At 25.5% G+C, this 27,441-nt stretch overlaps 1 protein-coding gene across 1 annotated transcript; it reads right to left on the bottom strand.

The window, feature by feature from the left end:
* Positions 1-12,319: 12,319 nt before the first annotated feature.
* Positions 12,320-27,001, bottom strand: LOC129976635 (ADP-ribosylation factor-like protein 13B). The gene is made up of 9 exons (XM_056090309.1): positions 26,796-27,001; positions 26,599-26,669; positions 25,531-25,780; positions 24,019-24,124; positions 20,655-20,857; positions 19,399-19,507; positions 18,159-18,402; positions 15,788-15,979; positions 12,320-12,586 (listed from the first exon to the last, which is right to left on the bottom strand). Exons 1-9 carry the CDS (start codon positions 26,849-26,851, stop codon positions 12,471-12,473), a joined length of 1,347 nt encoding a protein of 448 aa, XP_055946284.1. The 5' UTR covers positions 26,852-27,001; the 3' UTR covers positions 12,320-12,470.
* Between the last annotated feature and the right edge of the window lie 440 nt (positions 27,002-27,441).

The raw sequence follows: 27,441 nt of genomic DNA, 5'->3' as shown, positions 1-27,441 counted from the left end.
TAGTAGTTAAAATAATATCTATGATTACATCAATATATAATGTTTCATTTTTATTTTATCGAATATGAATAATCATTATAATCGTCAAAAAATTCAAGCTTGAGAATTTGCCAAATCTCTTCATTTCAGACCTCTCCGAATCCAAAACACATCTTTTCAAGATAGATTCAGTAAAGATGATAGATTCATACCAACGATCTGTATTTTGTAACTATAGTTCACCAACGCTATGCTTGGTGGGGTAGATCCCCCCCCCCCCATTATAGGAGGGCTACAACAATTTACAGTGGTTTTTCTGTATAGAAGACAGAAAGAAATCTCTAAACTTTTGAGGATTTAAGCTAATTGGAGTTATCAGAAAAAGTTTAGATATGTGATAGCTGCACAATAAATATAAAAGATTGATTACCTATTTATACGAAGTGAGAAATAAAATTGCTACAATCGGTTCAGCTGTTCAAAGAGAGTTGTATAAAACTTTTATTTTAAAATATCTCTCATAAATGGAGGGCGAATATTGATGGCTTATCTAAATGTCACGAGTTTTCAAATGAAATAAAAATTGACGAATCGGTGCAGGTATTCGAATAAGGAGTTTCAGTTGTGATTGGTTTGTAGTGAGTAAAAAATGTTTACGATTGGGAAATGGGAATGGCGGGGGATAAGTCAATCAATTCAGAACAAACTATAAGGCCCGACTTTTTATTCAGTTTAATTACGTATATCTAATATATATAATTCTAATTAAATCAGCATTGCCATTTATAGTTTATTTTAAATTAAACTTTTATTTCAATAACTTTGTAAAAATGAACACGTTTCTTATTTTATGATTCATGATCGAATAGCATTTACATATATAATATTATTTAACTTGTTGCACAGCGTTTACAAATACTATAATAACTACGTGGTCTTAATAAAACAGACAGGAGTCTCAGTAGAACTTTACAAACTGCAGATATAATCTTTATATTTTATAATCCATAAATCTGTAATGTCTTTAAAATTTAATTCGGTAACTAGGCTAATAACAATTTTTTTTTATTGTCCTCCTTGCGACCTTTACTGACATATTGTTGACGTTTTGTTATCAAGAAATTTAATATGATATAAAAAGTGACAAAATCACACCAATCATTAGAGCTGGGAGACTGGTTCTTTAATTTTCTTTATTTTAAATACATAGAATTTTATCATTTAATTCCAGTGTAATATAAAAATCATAAAACAAACTACTAAAAGTAAGTAAATTATCAAATACAACTGGTTTTCAATTAAAGCCTGTAAACTTAAAAAAAAATAAAAATAAAAAAACAAGTTTAATTATTCATTTTGTTGTTGTTGTTAAAAATGCATTATCTTTGATGTCATTAAATGCATACACAGTTGAATTAAAGATATATCAGAAGCAAGAGCTCTTTGGAAATTAGTAAAAAATATTCTAAAAATAAATTAATAATAAATTTTTGCAAATCGAATCAGCGAGGAGTTCTCCTTTCAGTGTCTCATATACGTTCACAAAATAACGCATTTCGTATTTATATTTATCTTACAGTAATAGTAATATTTTATTCTTAAGGTATCCGAATACGTTGAAAAGGTAGATTTTTGACAAAATTGACATTTCTAAAAAAAATATTTTATTGGATAGACTAGTCTTTGAGCTATCCAAAAGAGGATAGCTAAAAGACTTTACTTTTATCCCTACGTTAATTAGAAGGCAATATATTAATATTTTCGTAATGATCGGTAAACCGGAAGTGGACATTTAAATAACCGGAAGCACCAATTTAAAGGGCAAAAATTTGTATAACCCAAATTTAGCTTTGAATACGAAACATTTTTTGCACTGCAAAATGCTAATGAGAGTTTCAACGGCGTTTTGTGGAAATTTCTACCTAAAGATGTCTTTTGTTGAGCTCCGAACCCTCAGATTAGGGGCGTTTATGTCTGTAATACTTTTTAATGAAGGTTTTATAGGATTGCTGCATGTTCTTAAGGTTATTGGAGTGCATCCTAGTGCAAATGCAGTTAGAGCATTTGCCGAGCTCGAAAAAGGCAGAATAAATTAATCTACGCGGCATTCGCTGCCAAACACAAAATTTGCCAGAAAAAAATGATTAAAAAAGGAAAATTACTAAAAGCTGAGGTGGAAGAAGGTATAACTTATAAATGTGGTGAATTTTAAGTATGTACACACATAATTTATTATTAAAACATATTAGTGTATACTTTAAGTGCATTTTTCTCAAAAGGGATTTGTTCTTATTTTTTGCTCACTTCAAATCAAAGAAATCAAAATATAATTATCATATTACTATGAAATTTGGTGGAATTTGTCTTTAGACTATTTTCTAGGGAATGAACTAAAAGAATTTAGACTGAGTGAATATTTTTTTTTAATTTACAGCCTATTGTTTGAAGAATAACGTCATAAATTTATTAAAAATTTCATGATAAATTCTTTGACTGGTTCTAAAATTTTTATTTATTATTATAACCATACGCTTGTACTTCATTCCCTAGAGAAAACTATGTACTTTATTTTGGTGTAAGGTTTGTTCGGATGAGAGTAATAGTTTTTGGTGTAGCCAATTTGAAGTTTTTAAAGAATTTGCTTAAATTTATGCTATTACATGCCAATTTTCAAAAAGTTTTAATGTTTATTTCAAATATTGACATCCTATTACTAATTCTGAATAGTTCTTAAACCTAGAAATATGGTTAAAGTATGTCTATACCATGTTTTTCTAAAAAAGTGCTCCGAACGTGTTCGGATACCTTAAGAGCTCTTTCGATCGAACGATTTAATTCAATATTTGATAATGATCTACAATTTGATTCCCATTGATTTAAAGATCCCAACAATGGTCATTCAAATAAAGACATTTCAAAAACATTCCAAAAAAGTTTTATCCAGATTCAGATAGATTTAAAATGGGAAAGTTCATCAAATCTAGAGGTCAAATTTTATTACAAGTACTTCACGACAGAGAAATTTTGAAGGAAGATTCATCCGTACTCTATAATATTTTTAGAAAGGAATCCGTCTGGAGAATTACGTTGAAAAGTAACAGATAACGATACTTTATTCGATAAGAAAGCATGAAAACACAAATAAAGGGTGAATCAGATTCAGAGCAGCGCTTGCAGAGATCCACTTCACATAAGCAGCAAATCGACATTAGAAACCGCAAGTCTCTTGATTAAACTCTGCCTTTTATAGCTCACATAATAAGACGTCGAATGTTCTAGAACAAATATTGGAACTCGAATCAGAGGGAATTCGCTGGAGAATTTGTTCAACAACTCACATTTACCGATTCGACTCTACTTTTTATAGCTCCCGTGACAGGGCGACGAATGTTCTAAAACAAACTTTGGAACTCGAGTCCTAATGGAGCGAATGCCAAGATTATTGAATATTCTGGGTCCTTCACTTTTGAAGGTCGAATGACCTGTTATCATTGATAAGACAAAAAATCTATCTTTTGTTAAAAATATCTGTAAAACTCTCTTCCTTACTGGGAAATTAACTACACAAGGAAACAGTATTATAAATTCATAACATTATGAAGAGCATTTATAATTATCATAACAAAATAAGAGAAATTATTGAATTTAATCTATTTACATAAAAATTCTCTTTTACATTAAATATGTTTCTCTGGTTTTTTAAAATCATATTGAAAAATTTAAATGCTTTCAAACTTTATGGACAACATGTAACTCTTATCTTGAAAATGCTAAAACAGACGAAATCTAATGATTTTGAAAATTCGATTAAACTACACCGAATTTCTTATTTTAATGTTTTACCTTTAACGAAACACCAACCAAATCCCGCTAAGATCTGGTGACAGAATGTCAGCAAATAATTGCCAACATTTGGCGATCTATCGTTATAATTCGAGTCAAAATCTAACGATTTTAAAATAACCTTAAAGAAACTATCAATCCCTGCCAAATCGAATTGTTATACCATCACTAGGGCATAACAATTCTTGGGACCTTCACTAGGTTCCAAGAATTTGTCAATTCATGCCAAAAACTTTAGTGAGTGACGGCAGATGGAAATTACAGTTTTTTAATTGGGCGACGATTAGACTTCTACAACAGGAAAAACACATTTATTTTCATTTAAAACAAAACTCATTTCTGATTTTTTTTTTTTTTTTTTTTCCTTGCACCTTTTTCGTCTTCTTAGCAAAACTTCAATAAAAAATTTCATTAAACGTCTTTTTTTTTTTTTTTTTTTGAAATAACAACTCTAAACACATAAAATGAAATCAATGCAAAATTTATTGATCAATTATATAATAGAACACAAACTTTAAGAAAATACAATTTTTAAAAAATATACAAATGAAAGATTTTAAAGTAATTTGAATTTTTTTCCCTTGGAATATTAAAACAATTTTTTGAAACAATTAAAAAATAATAATCCTTTGTATTTAAAATCAATCATTTGATAAAATAAAACAATTATAAATAGAATGAACAAAAATAAATGTAAAAAATCAAGAATAAAATTTTTTTAAAAAATTTTTTACAAAAGAATTACTCTTTTAAAGATATTATTCAACAAGAAAACCTATTCTAATTTTATAGGCATTATAACAAGTTTCTAAAAATTCTTTAATTAAATAAAAAAAATGTAATTAATTTTTTGCATTTGACAACAGATATTTTATAGATGCAAAGACTATTCTATGAAAACATACACATCAGCCTTTGCTTTACAAACGCTGCTAAAATTTCAAAACATTTAACATTCACAAAAAAAAGTTCTTACATTAAATATGAAGACATTATCAATAAATTAATCGAAAAATATTGCACAATCGAAAAATCCTACATAAGTTATAGTAGAACCTGGCTGGTTCGAAAGTAACAGGACCACAATACAAATTCAACCAATTAAAAATTAGAATTATGAAAAACTAGGCCAAAAATGAGTACAGTAAAAGAAAACGACAATTTTTAAACTAAAATGGCAGTAAAAAATAATTTTTAACATTTAGCAGTTCTAATAATTTTTAGTAAACAAATAAAGCCACATGTATTACAAATGAAAAAAAAAACAATTTTTAAATTAAAAATAAGAAAATAATTTAATAAGCAGACAATATACTGAAAATAACACTTTAAGTACAAAAACAGTATAACAATATTTCAAAATTAGGAGTACAATTCACATTAATTATATTCAAAGCTTTTTCAAAAAGTTGGAAATTTTTATTGTTCTTAATACACTGTAATAAAATTCAAAAGAATTAAAGACTTTAAAAAAATATTTTCTCTTTATATCACATACATTCAAAAACATTAAAATAGCAAAAATAGTTTTAAAAAAACAATTTTTAATTTCAACATTTGTATTAAACCAAAATAAATGATCCTAAAGATGATATTTTAGAATTATATTAATAAACCAAGTAATGAGAAGGGAAAATAATTCGAATTAGCCAAGTTCTACTGTATTCAAGAAACATGTAATTACAATGATACATTGATCATACATCAGTTGGTCATTTCAACAGCAAAGAGCAAGCTGCAAAACACAGACTTGATTTTCAGAGCTCATAAATTGATCATAGCATAATATTCTTCATGACTAGATTTATTTTACATATTTTTCTCTACAAGTAAAAAATATCTGAAATTTTTATAGACTCAAATAATGATAGTTTTTATAGTACAGTTATAATAATTCATTCAAGAATGAAATTCATGAATGAATTTCATTCTTAATATGTTGTTGAAATATTAAGAATGAAAATGAAATGTCAAGTAATTCAGAATGCATAAAATGAGTTAATGAATTATTCATGAAAATGCAGGCCAAATAATACTCTCCCAATCATATATGAAATACAAAATCTATAAAAAATGATAACTAATGTATTTGTACAATAGAAGGAGTAAATTGTTTAGTTATGAGCAAGAAAAGGCATGATCATTGTAGCACCACTTATCAAAGCAATCTTATTAATACCAAACATGAATTGTGGTATGTTAATGAAAGTACTTCTACAAAATTTAATATGTTCATTTACTAGAAATTAGTTGTTTTGAATATTTATTTAAAATAAATACTCACTAATTTGTATTTTTAAATTATAGATTTGCCATAAGTAAAATTTTAAGATAAAGTCAATACCTTGTAAGGAATGCAGTTTAAAATAATCAGCATTTACACATATATCTGCAACTGCATTATTCAAAATACAATGAATCTTAGTTAAAATTTCAAAATATTTTATGATTAATATACAAGTTTTCCCCCAAAAAATGTATGTACACATCAATTATTATCATAAAAATCCTTAATAACTACATCAATATTTGATAGTTAAATTGTTTTATAATAAATACATATAGTGGCATAATTAGGCAGTATAGAATCTCAACATATTTTGAGTGGGCCCAAGAAAATTAAATTAATTGTTATCATTAATTATAAATCTACTTCAATTTTTGAAATACTTTAATCACTCTTATCTAATCAAATATAATGATTTGATTTTAAATTATCTAATAAAGCAAAAGAAGTGATTGAGAAATTCAATATTTGTTTAATTTTATTTGGGACAACTTCGTTTTGAAATTTAACAATATTTTACAACTACATGATTTAAAATTGTTCAATTTCAAGCTTTTGTTTCAGCAAAAGTATCATTACTTCTTCAAATTCCAACAACAAATTTTGCAATACATTGAGTAAGATAACACTGAATAATACTGAACTCAGACATTTTGACATTCCTATTATCATGATTAAAATGAAAAAGGGAACTGAACACCTCTCCCCTAATCCACTCACTGGATCTTACACCTTCGAATATCTTTAAGAGGATAACTGAAACATGCTGCTTATACATCAAGCAAATTACAATTAATGAACAGATAATATCCATTGAAAAAGAATGCATATAATCAATCTGTTTTATCAATTTGTACCTAAGCAGTACCAGTATAATAACCATCAATGCTTTAACTACTTTCAATAATTGACAAAATTCAACAGTTATATTAATTAATTTGCAGTGAAACTTTGACAAATATTGTTATTACATCACATGGTAGTTATTCAATATATATATATCTTTTAGGGATATCCTGAATTATTTCAAAACTCTCAGTATTTCTTACATCTTTGAGATTATTATTTTGTTAAAGAAAAACAGATTCATGCCCGATGCCTATCAACACACTGAAAAATGTTGATTTTTCACTATCAATTCACGCTAGTGAAAAATCACAAGATAAGTAAAACAGTAGAACTTTCAAAATGTGCTGTGTAGCAACAGTGCTTGAGCAAAGAGATGACAGCATAACATTAAACAAAACTAAGTAAATATTCAAAAGCCATTGCAATTTTTATTATCACATAAAATAAGAAAAAATGTTCATAATTAATGTAAAAAAGAAACTAATAAATATGGTAATATAAAACAAGTATATCCATAAAAAGAAATCTGATAGTTATTGTGCACAACAAAAACAACTTTAGAATTTATCATGCTTTTATTTTTATAGTCAGTAGTAACTCAAGTAGCTAGTACGATGAAAGTTGCACCAAATATTATTAGATTAAGTTAATTAGCATTTAATTTGATACTAATGTTTTTTTTTTAAAAAAAACAATATATTGGAATCAAATTAATTTATTAAAATATATAATCTATATTTTATGTATTAAAACTTAATATTAAAAGGGTCTAATTTCATGTTTCTACTCTCCTAAAATATATATTAATGTAATGAATCTACCAATCCATGGCTTATAGCTGTCTAAATATTTTCCACTTGAGTTTTCATAGACTATAATTATAGCTGATTAGTTTTATACAAAATTCAGACGTTTATTTTACACATTACAAGTTAACAGAAACTTTATAATTACTTATTAATTAAACTTCATAATTTTCAAAAACGATAAGAATCGATGATAAAAATAATGATTTTACTCATGATTCATTAACAATATTAAATATTTCTCATTTTTGTTCCTTGTTTCTATTATTTTTAATGATTAAAAATTTTAACATTAGAAATGTAAATTAATTCTTTATTTTATTATAGATGACAATCCATTGGGTACTTTTTTTTAGCAAAAATACTTATACATCATGTGACAAACTGCCTTCAAACGGATTTTATTTCAACTAGTATTAAAAATATTTGCCAATTTCCTTACCACTTTCCAAAGAGAAATTCACACTTTAGGAGAAAAGAAAAAATAAATCAAATAAAAGAATTCCTAAAACCTAAATTTTGACTCGTAATTTTATCTGTTTTACGACAATCACCATTCAGAAGTCCTCCCATATATGGTTTCAATGGTAGAATCTTATTTTCCATATCTTGATGTCTTAGATAAAAATACATTTGCCTTTTAAAATAGCAAATTACTCTTAATCTTTAGAATATGGATGGATACAATCTTTAATACGTTCTTACTATAAGTATTTTAGGAGAAAGAAAAAAAGGAAAATGTTTCCCTTCATATCTAATCCTTTGGCATAATATGAACAAACAAAAAGTTAAATTAATTGTTCTTGTCATTTTCCATTATTAAATCAAGTCATTACTCATAGATAAAGGAGTAAAACAATATACAAAGTGCTTAAATTACCTCACAAATAAGACTGAAAGGGTGGAAATGCTTACGAGTCACTAATACAATAAGTATACAAATTCCATTCACAAAAGAAAAGAAAAAAAAAAAAAAACTTCATTTCAACATCTGTATTATCAGAAGAAGAAAAAAAGTTCATGATAAATAAAGAAAAGATAGCTCAGATTTTCTGCTATCACAATCTAAATGGTCATTTTAAAAATTTGTATTGCACCAACTATGTTTAATCAAATACAAAATTTATAAAGAGGCACTTTTACAGAATGCACAAAATAGTCAAAAATGTAAGAATATAGCAAAATAAAAACCTGATGCTACATTGTGCTTTGTGCATCAAAGTTAGTGAAATACTTGAAATCTAACTTCTGCTAAAGTGATACAGTAGATGCTATTTTCTTTTGTACTTTAGACTTTTCAACAGAAAAATATCAATCAAATCTAAAATAATTCTTTTTTTAAAAAAAATGACAACTAAAATAATAAAAGTTAGTTAAAATATTAGAAATCTCTTTAATTTCTCTCACTGATTTGCAAAAGAAGTCTTTAATTCAAAACATAATTAATAATATTCAAAACAGCAAATGCATTAAAATGTCATTATTTGCAACAAATTGTTAATAATGATATATTAATTAATATAATTTCAATGATGAGGTCATATTAAGTAATAATATATACAAAAAGTTATTGACTGCTTATAATTTCAAATGAAAAAAAAATTGCCTATATTCTATTTGAGATTTTTTAAAAAAAATTATTTTTAACATCTAAAAATAAACTGATTAAAATATTTTCAAAACTTACGCATTCAAGAATATATTGTTACAGAATCTTATAATACCTCAGAAACATAATGCATAAAATATCTTCAAGCTTATTTTAGGTTTTGCGTAAGAGAAAAAAAAATTCTGTCTCATGTATATATGTATTCATTGACATCTATAAGAAATTTGTCTGGTCCAAATTACTACCTTTTACAACAGGAAATTTAGATGAAAATGAAAAGAAAAAAAAATGAACTTAGATGTTCATATGCAACCATGATACATTTAACAAGAATCTCTTTATGAATATGTTATCACTTGAAATAAGAAGCAATTCTTGGAAAGGAATTTCATTTCCACATTCTATTTCATTTCATTCAACCAACAATGCATCACAGTTTTTCTTATTTAACATTCTTTTTCATCAATAATAAGGATCAATCTTTCAATTATCCTTAAGCATTCTCAAATCACAAATTAGTATTTATTTTCATCAAAACAGGCATGAGAAACGCCTGAGCATTAATTAATTAGATTAATATTTCCACTTGAAGCTGCATAACATCTTTCAAGGAATTGTGATACATGGTCAGTAATCTGACAATAATAATAACTGAAAATAGCTGATTTAATCTTTTTTAAACTTATATACCATTGTCAACATGAAGAATTCTACCCTTTGGCCAAATTAAATAAAAACATCATTGATAGAAAAAGAGATTGATCCCACAATTCCTTGATAGTTAAGCCAAAACTTTAGCAGATCTAAATAAAAAAGATGTCCAAGACAAAAATTTTATTCAATAAATTCATGCTTTCACATGTTTTCATATTTAATGAGTACATCTTAATATTTCTTTTAATATATATTCATTAGCTGTAGAAAAAAATTCTATTCTTTTTTTTTTAAAGTAAAATTAAAAGTGAACACAATTACAACATAAGTCTTCACTTTTCCTTATTTTTGTGTTCTGTGTTCATTCCTTTACATTATTTACTTCTCAAAACATGTCAATTTTATATCAAATTAATAACCATAAAATAAACAAACAAAAAAAAACTGAAATTAAAATTCAACCCTATATATTAAAATATTGAAGATTTTGTTAAAAAAATTATTTTCCATAAAACTGAATTTTAATACAAGTTGCAATTTCAAACTAATGACTTAAAACTTTTAATTTGTTAACATAAATTAATTAATAATTTGTATTTCCATTAATTTATGGTTTTAATAAATTTATCTAAATCCATTCTGTGGTTTATTGCCCTTTATTAAACAAATCTTGAGAGCATTAAAAAAATTGGAAATAGAATAATTATGTCAAAATTTTCCAATTAACTTCATTATGCACTGAAATGATTTTAAAAGATGCATTAATATGAAAAAGAAAATGTGGTGTATTTAAAATTTTGTCACAGACAAACAACTCACATTTAAGTATAAACAAGTAATTTGATAAAGATTTTAATAAAAATTCCTAAAATTCAAAAATGAATTAATAATCATTTCTTAAAAAAATGTTGGATTTTATGAAATGCAATAAAAAACTCATTTCCCTCCCCCCTTATATAAAGAAAAAAAAAATTGCAACTTAAAAAACATTCATCAACATAATTTAAATACTTTTAAATTATGCTAAAAACACCAAGATTTGATTTAATGATACCATCTATAAATATGAAAGTTTGGGAGTATTATACAATTTATTTTGCATTCAAAACAATATCTTTTAAACAGAAAAAAATAGATGGAAAAAGATTCAAAACTTTATAAATGTCTTTCACTACTTAGAATCAAATCTTATATTAACATGGAAATTCTAATAAATAAATTACATGCATTTTTCAATGAAGTCAATCATCTTATAGCAATGCTTAATTAGTCTCATGAAATTGAAATAATTAAATTTGTAAAAAATCCCTTTTGAACTGCAATAAAAAAATGTAAGAATTAAAATTTTCCTCAACTTAAAATAATTACAAATTATGTAAGGCTATGATGAATAGCATCTACTGTATGAAAATTCCAATGTTCCACAAAAGTGCAGTTTTTTACACATAAAAAACATGATTTTGAAGTGTTTTATATAAAAGATAAATATACAAATAGCATGATGATGCAAAGCTATATTTTTACACTACTTACATTGTTAAAACATCACAGGTACAAACACAAAAGTTCATTGTCAAAGGAAGCTGTTTCTCAAACTTTGTACACATATTTAATGACAAATCAATTGTCAAAATAATGTTTTAAATAATATATTTCAATTTTAATAGCCATAATATAACTTAAACAGTAAAACATATTATAATTTATTTGACCTTCTATACTCAAAATTTCTTTTGTAAAATACATTTTTAATAACTATTACTGGAAATGAATCAATATTAATGTCTGAATATGTATCAAGTCAAAGCAAGTAATTGAAAAGAAATCAAGACGTTATTATTATTTTATGTTACCAAAAACAATCACATAGTTTATAAAATCTTGATTGATCCTGAACAGATGTAAAAAATAAGCTGTTTTAAAGAAAATTTGCTTCAAAACTTTATGCTTACCAATTATTCATTCATAAATAGCAAGTAAACTTTACAGCTAAAAATCAAAAAATTTTAGAAAAATGTTTAAAGACAAAATTAATTATATAAAAAATGTTTTTATAAAAAGAAGAAAAGATTCTTTTAGAAAATGAAGCCTTAGTTAAAAATGTCATTAAATATTGACTCACAAAAGATCTTGGGTTCTGCAAACTTGAAACAAAAAAAATGAATACTCAAGGTATTTTAATTAATGTATCTCATAAATATAAGAAGAAAAAAATGTACTTTTAACATAGAAAAAAAATCCTATATAACAAATAAAATTACAGATAAAAAGATTGAGAAACAGCTCCTTATGTAAAAAAGGCTATATAAAACATGTATGGCAAAATAATTACATGACTAGTATATACAATAGATATAAAAATTGCATTACATTTTTTTTAAAATGTAATTTGATCACAACATTGCACTAGTTAAAAATTGCAATGATATAAAGCAAAAGTAAACTAGATTGGACTATAAGATTCATCTGACCAGGCTTCAATACGTCTGCTGGAACAACCTGCCAACGATGTCGCTCTACAAGGCTCCAATTCTTCAGCTAAAGCCCAGTTTATTTTTCCTAAAAAAATTTTTGTTTAAAAACTATAATTTAAGAATTAAATTGGATCCCCATGTTACACATGCAATAAACCATTTATACCATAAATCTCTTCAAAATATATAGTCTGTAATATTCAATCAACTGAAATCAAATTTTGAGTAATACTTATTTTGAGATTATAAAATTCCAATTACTAATAAGGCATTCTCTTTTTAAAATTTATATTTCAATGATATATGCCAATTTGCACACAGCATTCTTAAAATGGTCATGGCTGGGAACATCTAACAATATAGAACTAATAAGTGATCATTTTTATCGATTTAAAAACAATATGTTATAATGTTAAGGGATTGTTGATAATATCTAGAACAATTGTATTTTCTTCAACAAAGTCTACATTACTAATTAACGGCATACTGTTTATTAAAGCTATTAAAATGCAGCAACTTCTATTTTTTTAAAATTTAATATTGTTTGGATGCTTTTCCATATTGATAATTCATAGAATAACAAGAATGGTAAAAATAATATTAATAATTAAGAACATAAAAATTAATGAATCAATAAATAAGGAATACGAAAATTGGAGCTGTACACCAAATAGTCCTCAAAAATATCAAAATTCACTCATTCTATTATGTCATACACTTTGTCCACCATGGAATTAATTCCCTTATTTTTCTCAGTTTTAAAACTAGTACTATAGATATCAATGATGTACAATAGAAAATGTAAAAAGGTATTTGTCATTATCTCTCTCTCTTTCTTTTAACAATGGGATCACAGTGATTAGCAGTTCCTAATAAATGTCACACTGTGAGCAACCAATGATATTTTTGATGTAATTTCCAACATGCATCAGTGGTATCAGCTTTATGATAATTGTCCAGAAGAAAGTATTTAAATACGAGTTTAATCTCGTTTTCTTGTAGTTGGACTGTATAAGTAACACAGTTATCATTTTTTTCTTTCTCCATCATCTGAAAATATATTTTATCGATAAATGCTTTCTGTGGAATTGCTCCCGCCTTTCACTCGATTATTACTAATCTTTCCCCAAATGGGCCCGCCAGTATACAACTTGCATGGTCCTGTTGATCCAGGTTAGTACTGAAAGGATTAAAATTTTCTAAGCACAGCACTGGAATTTAAACCAATAGTAATGTTTTAAATTCCAATGCTATGTGATATATGAGTTAACCCTAACAGTCATTGCCATCTTGAGATTAACACATTAGAAATGAAAACTGATGTTCTCTCCAATTGAAAATGGCAGTGACCCAGCAATCAATTTTTGGTACATTGTCAATTCCACAATCCTTCCAAACACTCTTGCTCTCAATCCCATTTAAAACACGCCTTTGCTTTTCTTCACTTTTTTTCTTCGATTTTCGTAATAATTTGATTCTGGATTCATTTTGTTTGTTCCAGGTTATTTTATTTCATTAAACACAACTATTAAAAAAAACACTGATATTTTTTTAAAATACAATTGAGGTAATAGCAATTAAAAATGTGGGACTATTTAAAACTAAAGGATTTTTTTTTTTTTGAAACTGCATTCTCTTCAGGAATATTTTTTGCAGCACTATTCATTTTTAAACTGATACACTATCTCTATTAATACAATAAACATAAATACAAATATATAAAAATTTAATAAAACAAATAAACTAGATGTTAAGTTCGTTTCTTAACTAGTTAACATATCAATTTTATTTAAATCTACAGTTACAGCCTGATACAACTTGGTTGAATGCATTATAGGATTAATACCTCTACTAATAATAAAGAAGAGAGCGAGAGTGTGTATGTTTTTCCCCATTTTACATGCCAGATTATTTGCCGTATAGCTACCAACTTTGAAGCATGTATGCCTCAGAAGGTAGAAATGTGCAACTCAAAGCGATTTTTCTTTTATTTTAATGAGAATTTTAGATAATTACAAATTAAGCTGAATTTTGGCATTTTCCTGCAATAACATCCAAAAATATTATTGCATAAAAATGACTTTAACACCATTTTAAAATTTAAAAAATGTTAACTTTTTAATGATACCTATTTAACAGTTGTTCAAACTTTTCCTGAATTTCAGCAATTTAAAAAAATACTTGTTTGCCTAATTTTCAACAATATATTAGATTGTTACCTTGAAATTCAAAACATTTTAATTGTTGCATCAAATATTTAATCATGTAATTTTCTATAATTATTGAAAGTTAGAGAAGAAGGTTTCTGTTAAATATCTATGCAGTTTACAAGACAAATAAAAAAGTGAAGTTTCATAATCGCGAATGTTGAAAAATAGATGAAATGTACATTTATGTTTCCAACAGTGTTATGATGTCATGAGATTGGTCTCCATTAGAAAGGTTCATGTACACAATGAATAGAATGCATATAAGACAAAATAACACAGCTTTAATGTCAGGCAGTTTGGCATAGTTATGCACATAAAGTTATATTTAAGTAATTCATCTAAAATCAAATGTAATTAACTTATTTAAAATTAAATAAATCAGCTGGTCACTTGAGGCAACTAGTACTTAATATGATTACTAAAAGAGTGAAGGGAAGGAATGTATACCAGCTTAACATCAGCTATTTAGAAAATGTGTGATATTTTATTTTTATTAATCAGTAAACGATGCAGATAAAAAAATATGATACAGAATTTATTTACCTGACCAAGGAATTAAAATATCTCGTACTGTTATTAGGTATAACAAAATCTGTAATTTAGTTTGATTTAATTATATTTATCTCCTATTTCAAAGAAACGTGAAGACTGAATTGGCATGGACTTCATAATTTTGGACCATAATCAGATAATGAAGATGACAACCGAGTCAGCATCTCCTCTTCAAACTTCGCATACAGACTAGTAGAAGATATTTAGACACAAAAAAATTTCAATGTGCATACTAAACCTAATTACACATTAGTTTTTTAGTGGAATTTAGTTTAAAAAATGAAATCCTCTAATCCCAAAGCTGAGAGTTTACTATAATACCATTAATACCCAACAAAATTTGCAAATGGCATTTTAAATATATATATTTATAACTGCAATATAAAGTAGAAATAATATAACAAATCGTATTTTTTTTATATAAGCAAAATCAATACATTTGATAGCAAATTTATTTTGAAAATCCACAAAAAGTTCAACAATCTGACTGAGTATTTAATGGGAAAAAAAAAATGGAATCTTACCATTTTGCTGAGAAAACCTTTTAGGTGACATATAAACACAAGGCTGCCCATTTGTTGCATTTTCCATGGCAGGCTTTATTGGTGGAAGTTCATTTAGTCTTGATATATGACTTATATTATTTGTATCGTGAATCTCAGGCACAATGCGATTCTTAAACCTTTTTTTAATCTTCTTACTTTTTTTCTTCACTTCTAAAATAACAATAAAATAAATTACACATATGAAATTAAAATAACAAAATAAAATCCACAGCTGAGACTTTAAAGTTTCAAATAAGAAAATTTTGCTAAAATTTCTATAAAAAATTCATTTACAAATATTTATAGTATTCTGATAATAAAGCTCTACAGATATAATTTGCAATAAATAACCTATATTTTTTGTTTATTATTTTCATTTTTATCTTACTGATCTAAGCTTAGCCTCAATCCTTTTTATCATTATTGTTAGTATTTTTTAACATTACTAATACATTATAAATATTAACAATGTCCAATAAACAAACACATCAAGAAATAATTTTTGTTTCAAATGTGAAAATTTTTGAAAAGCAACTTTATATTAGGTCTTTCATAATATCTTATAATTAAATTAAAAGTTTTATACTAAAGAAAATAGACAGAATAAAAAAAATTGACTAATTCAATGGTGAGGGGGGGGGGATCAAAAGGGTTTAAAATATCTATAAAATTCTCATATAAAGGAATCTTTTCTATGAATGGAAACAGTTTTTATTAAATAAAATACTATGTAATTATCTGTTCATTGAAGTCTTTTTATTTTTGTTTGATAATATTTTTCAGCATTATTAATTAGTAGTCAGTCAATTATTTAGTTTGGATTTCTATATAATGTATAAACAATTTATAAACTTCTACTTTTATTTAAGTATGATGGTCATCCAGAAAATAAAGATCATTTAGTTATACAAAATGAAAAACACAATATTTATTGGGGGAAAAAAATAATTCTACTACATACCTGAAACTCCCTTCACTTCCCTACATAATCAATGCCAATATTTAAATATTTATGGTATTGGATTGAGAGCTTCAGAATTCCCATGTTATACTCTTCTTCCAACAGTTCATTATACTAAATAATCATTGCATTTTCTTTCATCACTTTCAAAATGCTTACTTCCAGGAAATTCCTTCAATTTAGGAAAAAGATGAAAATCTCTAGGAGCAATATAAAGTGGATGATCAACTATTTTCTCATCTGAATTGATCCAGTATTCTTTTGTATGAAAGCAGTGAACAACTGCTTAATGAATTGGCAGCATGTAAATATAACATGGGTAACTAACTCATGAGGCTCAAATACAAATGTTTAAATGTAATTTATATAGAGAAATGAACAGAGCTTCAGGTATGTAAAAGAATTGGTTTCTACCAAAACACATTGCATTTTCCATTTTGTATAAGTAAGATATTTTATTTAATAGTATTTATTATTATGGCCCTCAGATATTAATTTCACCCAGAAAACTGCTGAAGTGACAAGAGAATAATTCGTTAAAAGAAATTATAGAAAATAATTCTTTCTGTAAATAGATCTTTCCAGAAGACATTAATCCAAACTTGTGACATGAGAATAATTTGTTAAAAGAAGTTATAAAAAATAATTCTTTCTGTAAATAGATCTTTCCAGAAGACATTAATCCAATTTTCATTTCAGATTACAGCAAAAATTTTTGAGATAAATACTTTGTCCATTTGGGGGACATTCCACTCAGTGACACAATTTCACCTTGGACCAGAAATTGGAGGGGAAATTTTATAATACTAGACTGATCAGTAAAATGATTATAGTATCAAGATTGTTGAAATGCTACAATCAGCACAATGATTCTATATTCCTGACTGCAACAATATCAATACATTGGACATATTTTATTTTTTAAAAAAAGTATTCTAATTACAAACATGAATTGAGGGCTAAATTAACAGATTTAAAGTATTTAACATTTTTTTTTCTCATTAAGTGCAAAAACAACAGATAGCTAAATGCATAGCATTAATATAAAGCCAAACATATGAGCTAAAAAAAACATTATATGTATAAAGCTAAATGCATAGCATGAATTGACAGTAGACAAATCCAACCTGATGACACAACAACAAATACAAGCTTAGGGAGATCTTTAGGAATATAATATATTAATATAAAGCTACGCATACAAGCTTTAAAAAAAAGCTAAGCAAATAAAGCTAAACACATAACATTAATTGATAGTAGATCCAATCTGAAGACACAACAGCAATTTTGAATCTTTAAGAATTTAATATATCCAAAATTAGTAATTTTTTTTATTAAAAAGATACTTCCTTTTAAGTAAAAAAGAACTTATATTTAATCACTAATTACCTTCATCTTCACAAATGAATGGAGAAATTCCTCCACCATTACATTGTTCTGGAGAAGATATGCTGTGTGGAGACTCCATTGTGCTGGGTAAGCTTTGTACTTTCTCATTCAATGGTTGGGGCAGAAGTATCACTTCTTCTCGATTGTTTGCCTCTGCACTATTTGTTGGGCTAACATGGATGACTTTCACTGTGGGTGTTGTTGCTTGCAAAGTTTTACTTTTTTCCTTTTCTTCAAACTCAGCCTAAATATGAATGGCATGAATAAGAATTAGATTTCAATTTAAAAAAGATTCAAAGGGAATAGATAGTGAACAAAGGACATGATTTTCAAAGATTAATGTATATTTCAATGCATCACTTTGCAAAATTATCTTTTTAGATTCAAAATTAAAATACATAATAAGTGCTAAATTTAGTTAACTTTCCTGGAATTTGGAGGAGGAGGTAAGATCTGTGAATTGTAATATTAATGTTCTTAATCATTAGCAAATAAAAAGCTAGATACGGGTAGAAAAACATTTTGATGTAGACAGTTTTGCATAAAAACAAATTTTAAATCAAAACTGAAAACAATGCTAATTTAACTTCAGAAATAACAGGTAAAAAATAATTCATTTAATGTAAACAAATATAAAAATTCCAAATTTAAGAAAGCGAAAAAATCCTCAAATTTTAATAAAATCCCTTTCATCATATTTGACAAATTTATACAGATCATTTGAATTTAAAGTAATTTAGTTCTTTACATCTATTTAATATAATTAAAATAATCAGTCCTTAATAATTTTGATTCAGTTTTTAAAAATTTCAATGAAATTTCTTTAAATTGCAGGTTTATAAATATCTTGTAGATATGCAATTTTAACTATTATAAAAAGCACATGATGGTCCAATAACTTCAATATTAGTACAAATATAATATTATAAAATATATATGCTGGGCTGATTATGAATCAAATCTGATTTGCAAACAATTTTTTTTTAAATTCAACATGAAATACAAGAAAATTATTAGAAAATCAGGGTTTTAACACGTTTAAAATAAATTTCATAATCTTTTCAGAACAAAAAATTATGAACTTAAACCTTAGAAATTAAAACAAATATTTATATAACAGAACTTTTATTTTTAAAAAATCATAATCCAAGAATAAGAAATTATAAAACTTAAGAAAACAATCTAATATACAATAATAGTAACTAATAAAAATTTATAAATATTCCCCAAAATATTTTACCTTAATAACATCACAAGACTTAAAAGGATTTCCAATTATAACATCATCATCGTCATCATCCCCACCATCCTTCTCTCCATTCACTGCATTCTTAGTTGCTTCCCTTTCTCTATATATTAATTAAATAATTAATGGGAAACAGAAAAAAACATAATAAATCAAACAAATGATAACAACAAATCCATCATTTATAAACAAAAGTTAGAATCTAATGAAATACAATTCAATTCTATGATAATGACTGATTTTAGTAAACAATATGTGACTGATTAACAAATTATTTCTGACAAAAAAAATCATATCACAGATTTTTTTAGGTTTATACAACATACACCTAAACGAAGAAATATAAGAAAAATTGATATTAATAGTTTTAGAATTACATCTCACATGTAAATAGTATTACAAGAAATATAAAAAGATCAACACCTAAATGGCAATTTCAAAACCATTAGAGATAGGAGCATACTGTCATTTAGAAAAAATGTTTTAAATAACGAAGTTTGTTGTTTTAGTTGCATTTTAGATCATTTCAATGGCCTAAAGGAAGATTAGCCAATCACTAAATTAGAGGATTAGCCAAAGTAATTAATGACTGGCCAAAGTAATGAAATAAAAAAACTTCATAATTCAGTCAATTTTGGTTACAGAAATATAGTTTCTTTTTCTTTGTTTAATGTTTAATATGTTAAAGAGTCAAAAAGGTTTTACTTAATATAACTAATGAGGCAAAGAGATAAAATTATATACATCATTATTAGTCTGCATTATATTTATTGACCAAAAAATAATTCTTTAAATCATTTAAGAGTAATTTTCTGGCAGAAAGTATATACTGACATTTAACGATTTAAAAACTAAATAAAGGATGACAATAAGAAAGAACATGCTGCATACAAATAAAAACAGTAAAAAATCTTTACTTTTTGGATTATTAAAATGATTTTATCAATTAGCATTATAAATGCTAATTGATAATCAAAATCCATTATAAATCAATGATTAGTTAATTAACTATTTGGTTCATTCACATTTCTTTGATTATATAATTCACATAAATTGTTGACCATTTTACTAAGAAAATGTAAATGATTGTCATTAAAATCTTAACCCAAATCTTACTTTTTAAAAAAAGAAAGAAAAACTTTAATAGTAACAAATTAAAAAAATTTTAAACCAGAAATTGAATTGAAAATGCATTGAAATGACATAATAAAAAGAAAAAAATAGTATAATAAAATAAAGATATAATATACCTTTCTTCTCTTATTTTTTGGACTCTCTTCATCCTTTCTAATTGTTCTTTTTCTTCTTCCTTCTTTTGTTCATTCACTTCTTCTTCGACACGCTTGTTTAACTCATTGAAATCTCTGCTAATTATTCCAATTAACCAATTAAAACCTTCTTGTATCCCAGGATCTTTCATTTTTGCTTCATCATATAGAGCACAAGAGGCTTCCTAGATTAAACAATGACAGATGCACTTTAAAGAAAATTTATTTTCATATTTTCAAATCACCCAATTTTAATGAAAAATTCCCATTATCTTGAAATCAAAAGCAGAAAAATAATTTCTCTCAGTAAATATGCTTTATCCTAAAATAATGCATATTTATCATATTTCAGAATTTAAGTTCGAATGTTCAAAGCTTTATGCTTTGCAGTTAAAAATTTAAGTAATAAATACATTTCTCCACAAAATTATATAAACAAATTTATAATGATGGAATGATATCAATTATAAATATCTACTAAGTAAAAATCATTCAAAGTTATATTAATGTAAGAGAGATTGCAAAAAAAAAAAAAAAGGAAGCATTTACATAGTCTTTTTCATGGAGCTTCAATATAAAATAAATATATTCAATATAATTAAGTTTTTAAATATATTTATTTTATTTAAAAGAATATGAGCATGTGTGTTTGCTATGTTTTTTTAAAATTTTTTTTATCCATACATTTTAAAAGGATAACGCTTGAAAATACTAAAGTATAAAAATCCTTTTTACATCAGCTCAAATTAAAAAAAAAAAAAAATTCTATAATACCAGTTTTACATTTCTGCAAATTTTTCCTGAATGTTGGCATGATATATGTTTGTTAGCCCAATTTCTAACAACAGATTACATCACTGTTCTGAAATTCAAATTGTCTTAATTGCGTCTTTAAATATTTCATTGTGTGATTTTCTGTGATCATTATTAAAAGATAAAGAAAAAGGATTATGCTTAATATCTGCGTAATTTACATGACAAATAAAAAAGTAAAGATAATACAGGTTTAGATTTTTAATAGCACTATGATGTTATGGGACTGATCTCCATTAGAAAAGTGTATATTATATAAATATGTATAATGAACAGAATATACGTAATTAAAATAACAGAAAACTGGTTAGATACATAATTAAAGTAACTGGGAATTTGATGCTGGCAGTCAAGCTGGTAGTCAAAAGTGTGTGTGTGTGTGTCCAACAGGCCAGATCATTCAATTTAGAGCGAACAAACTTGGTGTATAAATATATATATTTCGTATGGTAAGAATGTGTATCTTGGAGCTATTTGTTTTGAAATTTTAATAATTAAAATTCTAATTAGGAGAAATTTTGAAGTTTTCCCAACACTGTTTCCACAATTAATACAGCACAAAAATAATTTTTGTCATTTTAAAATTCAAAAAATTATCTTTACAATGGTATTGATTTAATATTCATGGATTTTCTTTTTTTTTTAAATATTGGCATTTTTTTAAAAAAATATTCCTTTTCCTTAATTTTCAACAAGATTACATTGTTTCCCTGAAATTCCAACCATTACCATTATTCCATCAAATGATTTTTTTTTTATTTTTTTTTTTTGAAAGCAAAAGAAGATGAACTCTATTTGATATCTGTGTAGTTTACAAAAAAGGATATAAAATATTGTGAAGGTAATATTAAATATTGTATTACATTTTTAATAGTACTATGTCACAAAACAGTCCTATTAGAAAGGTTCATATATACAATAAATAAAACTTAATTACAATTAAAATAACATAACATTAATATCAAACAAGTTGGCAAAATTATGGACATGTAGTTATATCTAAACGATTCATTTAAAATCAAAGAAAAATCAGCAAGTTGGCTGAAATGATTAGTTTTAAATAAAATCTATCACATATAAATGGCACAAAATTAAGAGCACACAAATTAACATATAAAAATAAATTATCATATACTGATTGCATTTATATTCAGCTTTAAATTAATAAAAGACAAAAAAAATTCATAGTTAAATATTGTTTTAAAAATTGTTAATTACAATATTAGTTGCAATAAAATTTATTTTAATGGACAACCAAAATATACATTAAACATTTAATTTCTAAATGGTCATATAAAAATAATGGTAATTTTTATATGACCATTAAACCCTAATCATAAACTAAATAACAAACTATTTCCATTTCTTTTTATTATTTTATTCATATACTATTATTTGCCAAAATAGTACAAATCAAACAAGTTTTATAAACAGTTATAGAAGTATATAAAAGGTTACTTTCACTTAGACATTACAGAAAATTATGCAAAAGAAATACATTCTTAGAATAAATTACAAAAAAAACATGAGCTAAATTTAAGGATTGAGTATGAATTATAATGTAATTACTTAACCATCTTTACACTAAATATAAAAATTGTATTTTTCCAGGAAATTAAAAAAAAAAAATCCTTAATAATAAAATTAACTGAATCACTTGATATTAAAAAGAAATTTAAATACTTTTCTTATTATAAATCCTAACCAGAAGGAATGTTCTATTGTTTATAATCTAACATGCTTCCACAATATGGTGCATTTTAAGTTCAGCTTTATAATATAGTGAAAAAAAGTTGAATAGGGTTTTACACTCTTCCCTATGAACAATTGCATACAAAACTGGATACAGAGTAGCAATTTTGATATCAAGACTTCATTCTACATTTCATTTATGATTTACTATATTTGACTAACTAAATTTGTGAATTATGGCATTCACTTATACATAAACCGATGCCTTAATTACCTTAGGCAGATTTAATATAAGATTTAATACTGATCTGTAAGACTAGAACAAAGCCAATTTTATATATCAAGTTCATTGCACTTTAGAGGTATTAAGTTCTCATGGATAGACAGACAGATGTCATTCATTCAAATTTTGATAGATATTTATAATTTTAAAGTACAAACCAAATTTCACCTCTTTAGTATGAAATGATTTTGAGTTATAGTATTCTAAAACAGATGAATAAACCAACATAATACCAAAAACAATGTTTTAAAAATCAGGAAGTTTTACAATATGGAAATGCATCAAAATCTTGTAGTTATTATTTTTAATGACTAATTCTTTTTATGAAGGAAATTAGAAAATTATCAGAAGAAATTGCTAATGAAGTTAAATTAAAATCAATCAGCATACTAAAATGTAAGAGCATCTAAAATAAATATTATTAAAACACTAGATGAAAATTCTTTAGATCAAAACAGTAATATATATATATAATTTAATTTATTTGTTTAGTTTTTATAAATTGGAAGATTTTGGTTTATGAATAATATTCATAAATATAAACTAGACAAAACTTACAACTCGTGTTGGGCATTTTTGTTGATTAACTAGAACTTCCAAATCAAGGCGGCTGACAAGCTCTGTCTCGTCAATTGCACCAGAAACATCCTGTTTGTTTACTAACCTATCAGATTAAAAATATTAATGCACAAAATTATAAATATTAATTGTTGCAAATACATACATACAAGCAAATTTAAACATAAGAAAATGCAAGCTCATTTTCTTTAATTACATAAGGATGTTACTTTAAATATTTGTGGTGTTAAAAAAAAGTATTAGTCATTTAAAATCATTATGCACTACATTGATAGCATAGTATAAACAGTGAAAGAGAAAAAAAAAAAAACTTTCCAAATATTGAAATGAAATTTAAATTTACCATTTAAAACTTTTTAATTAATAAAATTGATTTCAAATGTTTAAACAATTTGATTATATCACAAATAAAATTACATTAGAATTAAGAATGTAATACTTAAAAAGATTTAAAATCAGATTTTTTAAAAACTTACACTAAATTCAAATTCAATGAGTGATCTTTTAAACATATTTTACATTCAAGATTTTTTTTTTTTTTTTTAATTAAATCCTTACATAAGCAAGAACTAGCAATTTTAAGTATACCCATTTCTGGAATCATGAGAATTTTTTCTCCCCATACATGAAGAACATCAATCCTTCTCTATTATTTTGTATGTGTGTGTTCATATCTTCAAATAAATAATCAAATTTTTATCAATATTCCTTTGTCCAGGACTTGAAAAGAACACAATACAGTATATCAAATAGGACAGCAAGAAGCAAAGAAAAGCAAACTTCAGAAAATATTTTGGATTTATACAGTTTTTGGAAGAATTTATCAACTCAGCTTTCTAATTATGTAGGAAAATGAATAGTTCATGCTACATAGAAGTTAATGTTACAATGAAGACAGAGATAGGAAATTATTTTTAGAAAGTAGATTAATTAGAAATTATTATAATGTATTTTATATATTGATTAATTTTAATAATTTATACATATTTGCTGATTTTTAAATAATATTCTCAAAATTCAATATTAAAATTCATGATTCGATATAAAATTCATGCTCCTGTTCTCAGTGAAATTTCCTGTTTCAGTACTCACTCTTGAGCAAAACAATTTGTGGTGATATATTGAATTCAGATCTGAAAATCATTGAATATGATAAATTTTTGTATCAAACTAGTATGCTGATTAGCTGTTGTCCAATGTATAAATACTTGCAGAATTTAAAGTTAATAGGTTTAAAACAGGTCCTCTGCAGTACTATCAGTTAGAATGGGTTTTCCTTAGTTTATTCAGATTCTCCCAAGTGCTGTCAGTTACAATGCGTTTTCTCTAGTTAATTTGGGTTCTCCCTAGAGCTGTTAGTTAAAATGCATTTTACCTAGTTAATTCGGGTTTGGATTGATTTCGGGTTTTCACTGTAATATATATATAATTAATTTTAAAAAATGCAGTAAAATAACTTTATTACATAAAAGTAATAAATAAAACACTTACATTAACATTGGTTTCCCTGCAATTTTATCATGTGTTAAAACACTTTGGATTTCCTTTTTGCATTCTTCAAGACGCTGAGAATCACTAGCATCAACTACAAATATAAGCCCATGTACTAAAGCATAGTATTTCTTCCAAATACCTCGAATTTTAGGTCCACCACCAAGATCATAAATAGTCACAGTGTATTTTCCATGTTTCAGTGAAATGCTAGAAAAACCAATTGTAGGAACAGCATCTGCAGTAGGTTCTGAAAGAAAATGTATAACAATAATGAAAAGAAATATAATATTACACAGCACTTCATAAAACATTTTAATGGCATATGTTGAAGCATAAATTTCAGAAGTAATTTAGAACTTAAGTAATAATTAAAACTGTTTTAATTAATTTGCATTTTTTAATATAGAGAGTGATATATAATATCATATATTACATATAGATAGTGAATCACTAGTAAAAGCCAAAATAAACTGCAAATCATGTATGAAACAAGCTGAACAATGTATTAATTGCTCATTGAGGTATGAAATTAACGTGTTCCACTGTTTTCATAAACCATAGGCATTGTTCATTTGTCATAGTTTATTCTTTTAGCCAGTTTACTTTTCACTTTCACTTTTGTTGTTATATTTAAATTTTTTTTATAAATTTCTTTGTATCTTTGTATATTATGTTATGTGTTATTGAAGGTTAATGATGCTTTCAGCACAGTTCCTGTCAGGCTTTTTTATTACCTTAGAGGTTTTTAAATTTATATATATTGTTAAACAAATACATGAAACAATATGGCATATTACCCAATATTTAAGAAATAATAGAACATAATACATGATTGTAAATGAAATCCTATTTTAATACAAAGATATCAATTTGTTAAAAGCAACTGTATTCTTCCAAAGAATGTTACTTTTAAAAATAATATTCCTAAACTTTTGAGAAACTTCTTATCATTAGAATAGAGAAATTAATAGAGCCTTATTATTTTTCCTTGTACATTTTCTATCTCACATACTAAAGTTATTATTTACGGGCACAAACGGAAAAAACAAATAAACAGTGGCTTACCTCCTAGTAAATGCTTTACAGTACATGTTTTTCCAGCATTGTCAAGACCAATCATAAGAAGAGTAATTTCTCTAAAAGACACAATTAATTCAACTTAAGAAATTAATTATGTTTTAGATGAAAAAGAGTTGAATTTCACTCAAAAACATACTTTGATATCTAAAAAAGAAATGTTTATTATTTAAATTCATACTTACCTAACAGAGCCAATTCTATGTTTCTTGCATATGCAATTTGAAAAGGCATTTCCCATTTCTTCAAAGTCAAGTCATTCCTCATTAAATTGTGCAGAAAAATTGCCAGAGCAAAAAATGGTCTTCATTCTTTCTTATTTTTAAAAATAGGACACGAATATAAAAAAGACTAGAATGTTAAATAACTTCACGCTAAAATGACATCGTACTCATACTTTCAAACAAATGTAAACAAGTTATCTTCACTTCAAGGCATGATTCAAGTTCAGTTAAGATGAGGCTATGTAATATATTTCATTTTTATTTTTATTTATTTATTTTTTTGCAGGGAAAAAAATCCTTTTAATGTATTATAAATATATTCTTAGTTAAAAAAAGCTTCATAATTTCTTCATCTCTCCCTTTTAAAGTACAGTTTATTTACTGGATGAATTGAAATTCTTGTAATGTAAACTTAACAACGTAACCATGGTAACTATCAGTCATCAGATATTATGAATCACAGTTCTTGGAAAAGAAAATTAAAAATGTTAAGGTAGTAAGACTGTAAACAACAAAGCGCTGAGAAGTAAGCGCAATTTTTTATGCATTTTCATGTAAATTAAAAATATCTCCGACTTCAGAATTTAAGCATGCGTTTCACACACGT

The sequence above is a fragment of the Argiope bruennichi genome, chromosome 7 (assembly GCF_947563725.1).
Source record: "Argiope bruennichi chromosome 7, qqArgBrue1.1, whole genome shotgun sequence".
Taxonomy (NCBI): Eukaryota; Metazoa; Arthropoda; class Arachnida; order Araneae; family Araneidae; genus Argiope; species Argiope bruennichi.
Note: the sequence above shows the minus strand (reverse complement) of the source record. Positions and strands in the feature narration are given on the sequence as shown.

Coding starts and splice junctions, on each gene's coding strand:
- LOC129976635 (XM_056090309.1), bottom strand. CDS start 26,851: ATGGGAAATGCCTTTTCAAATTGCATATGCAAGAAACATAGAATTGGC. Junction 24,125..25,530: donor GCAGGGAAACCAATGTTAAT/GTAAGTGTTTTA, acceptor TTAATCTGATAG/GTTAGTAAACAAACAGGATG. Junction 15,980..18,158: donor ATTCATTTGTGAAGATGAAG/GTAATTAGTGAT, acceptor TTGTTATTTTAG/AAGTGAAGAAAAAAAGTAAG.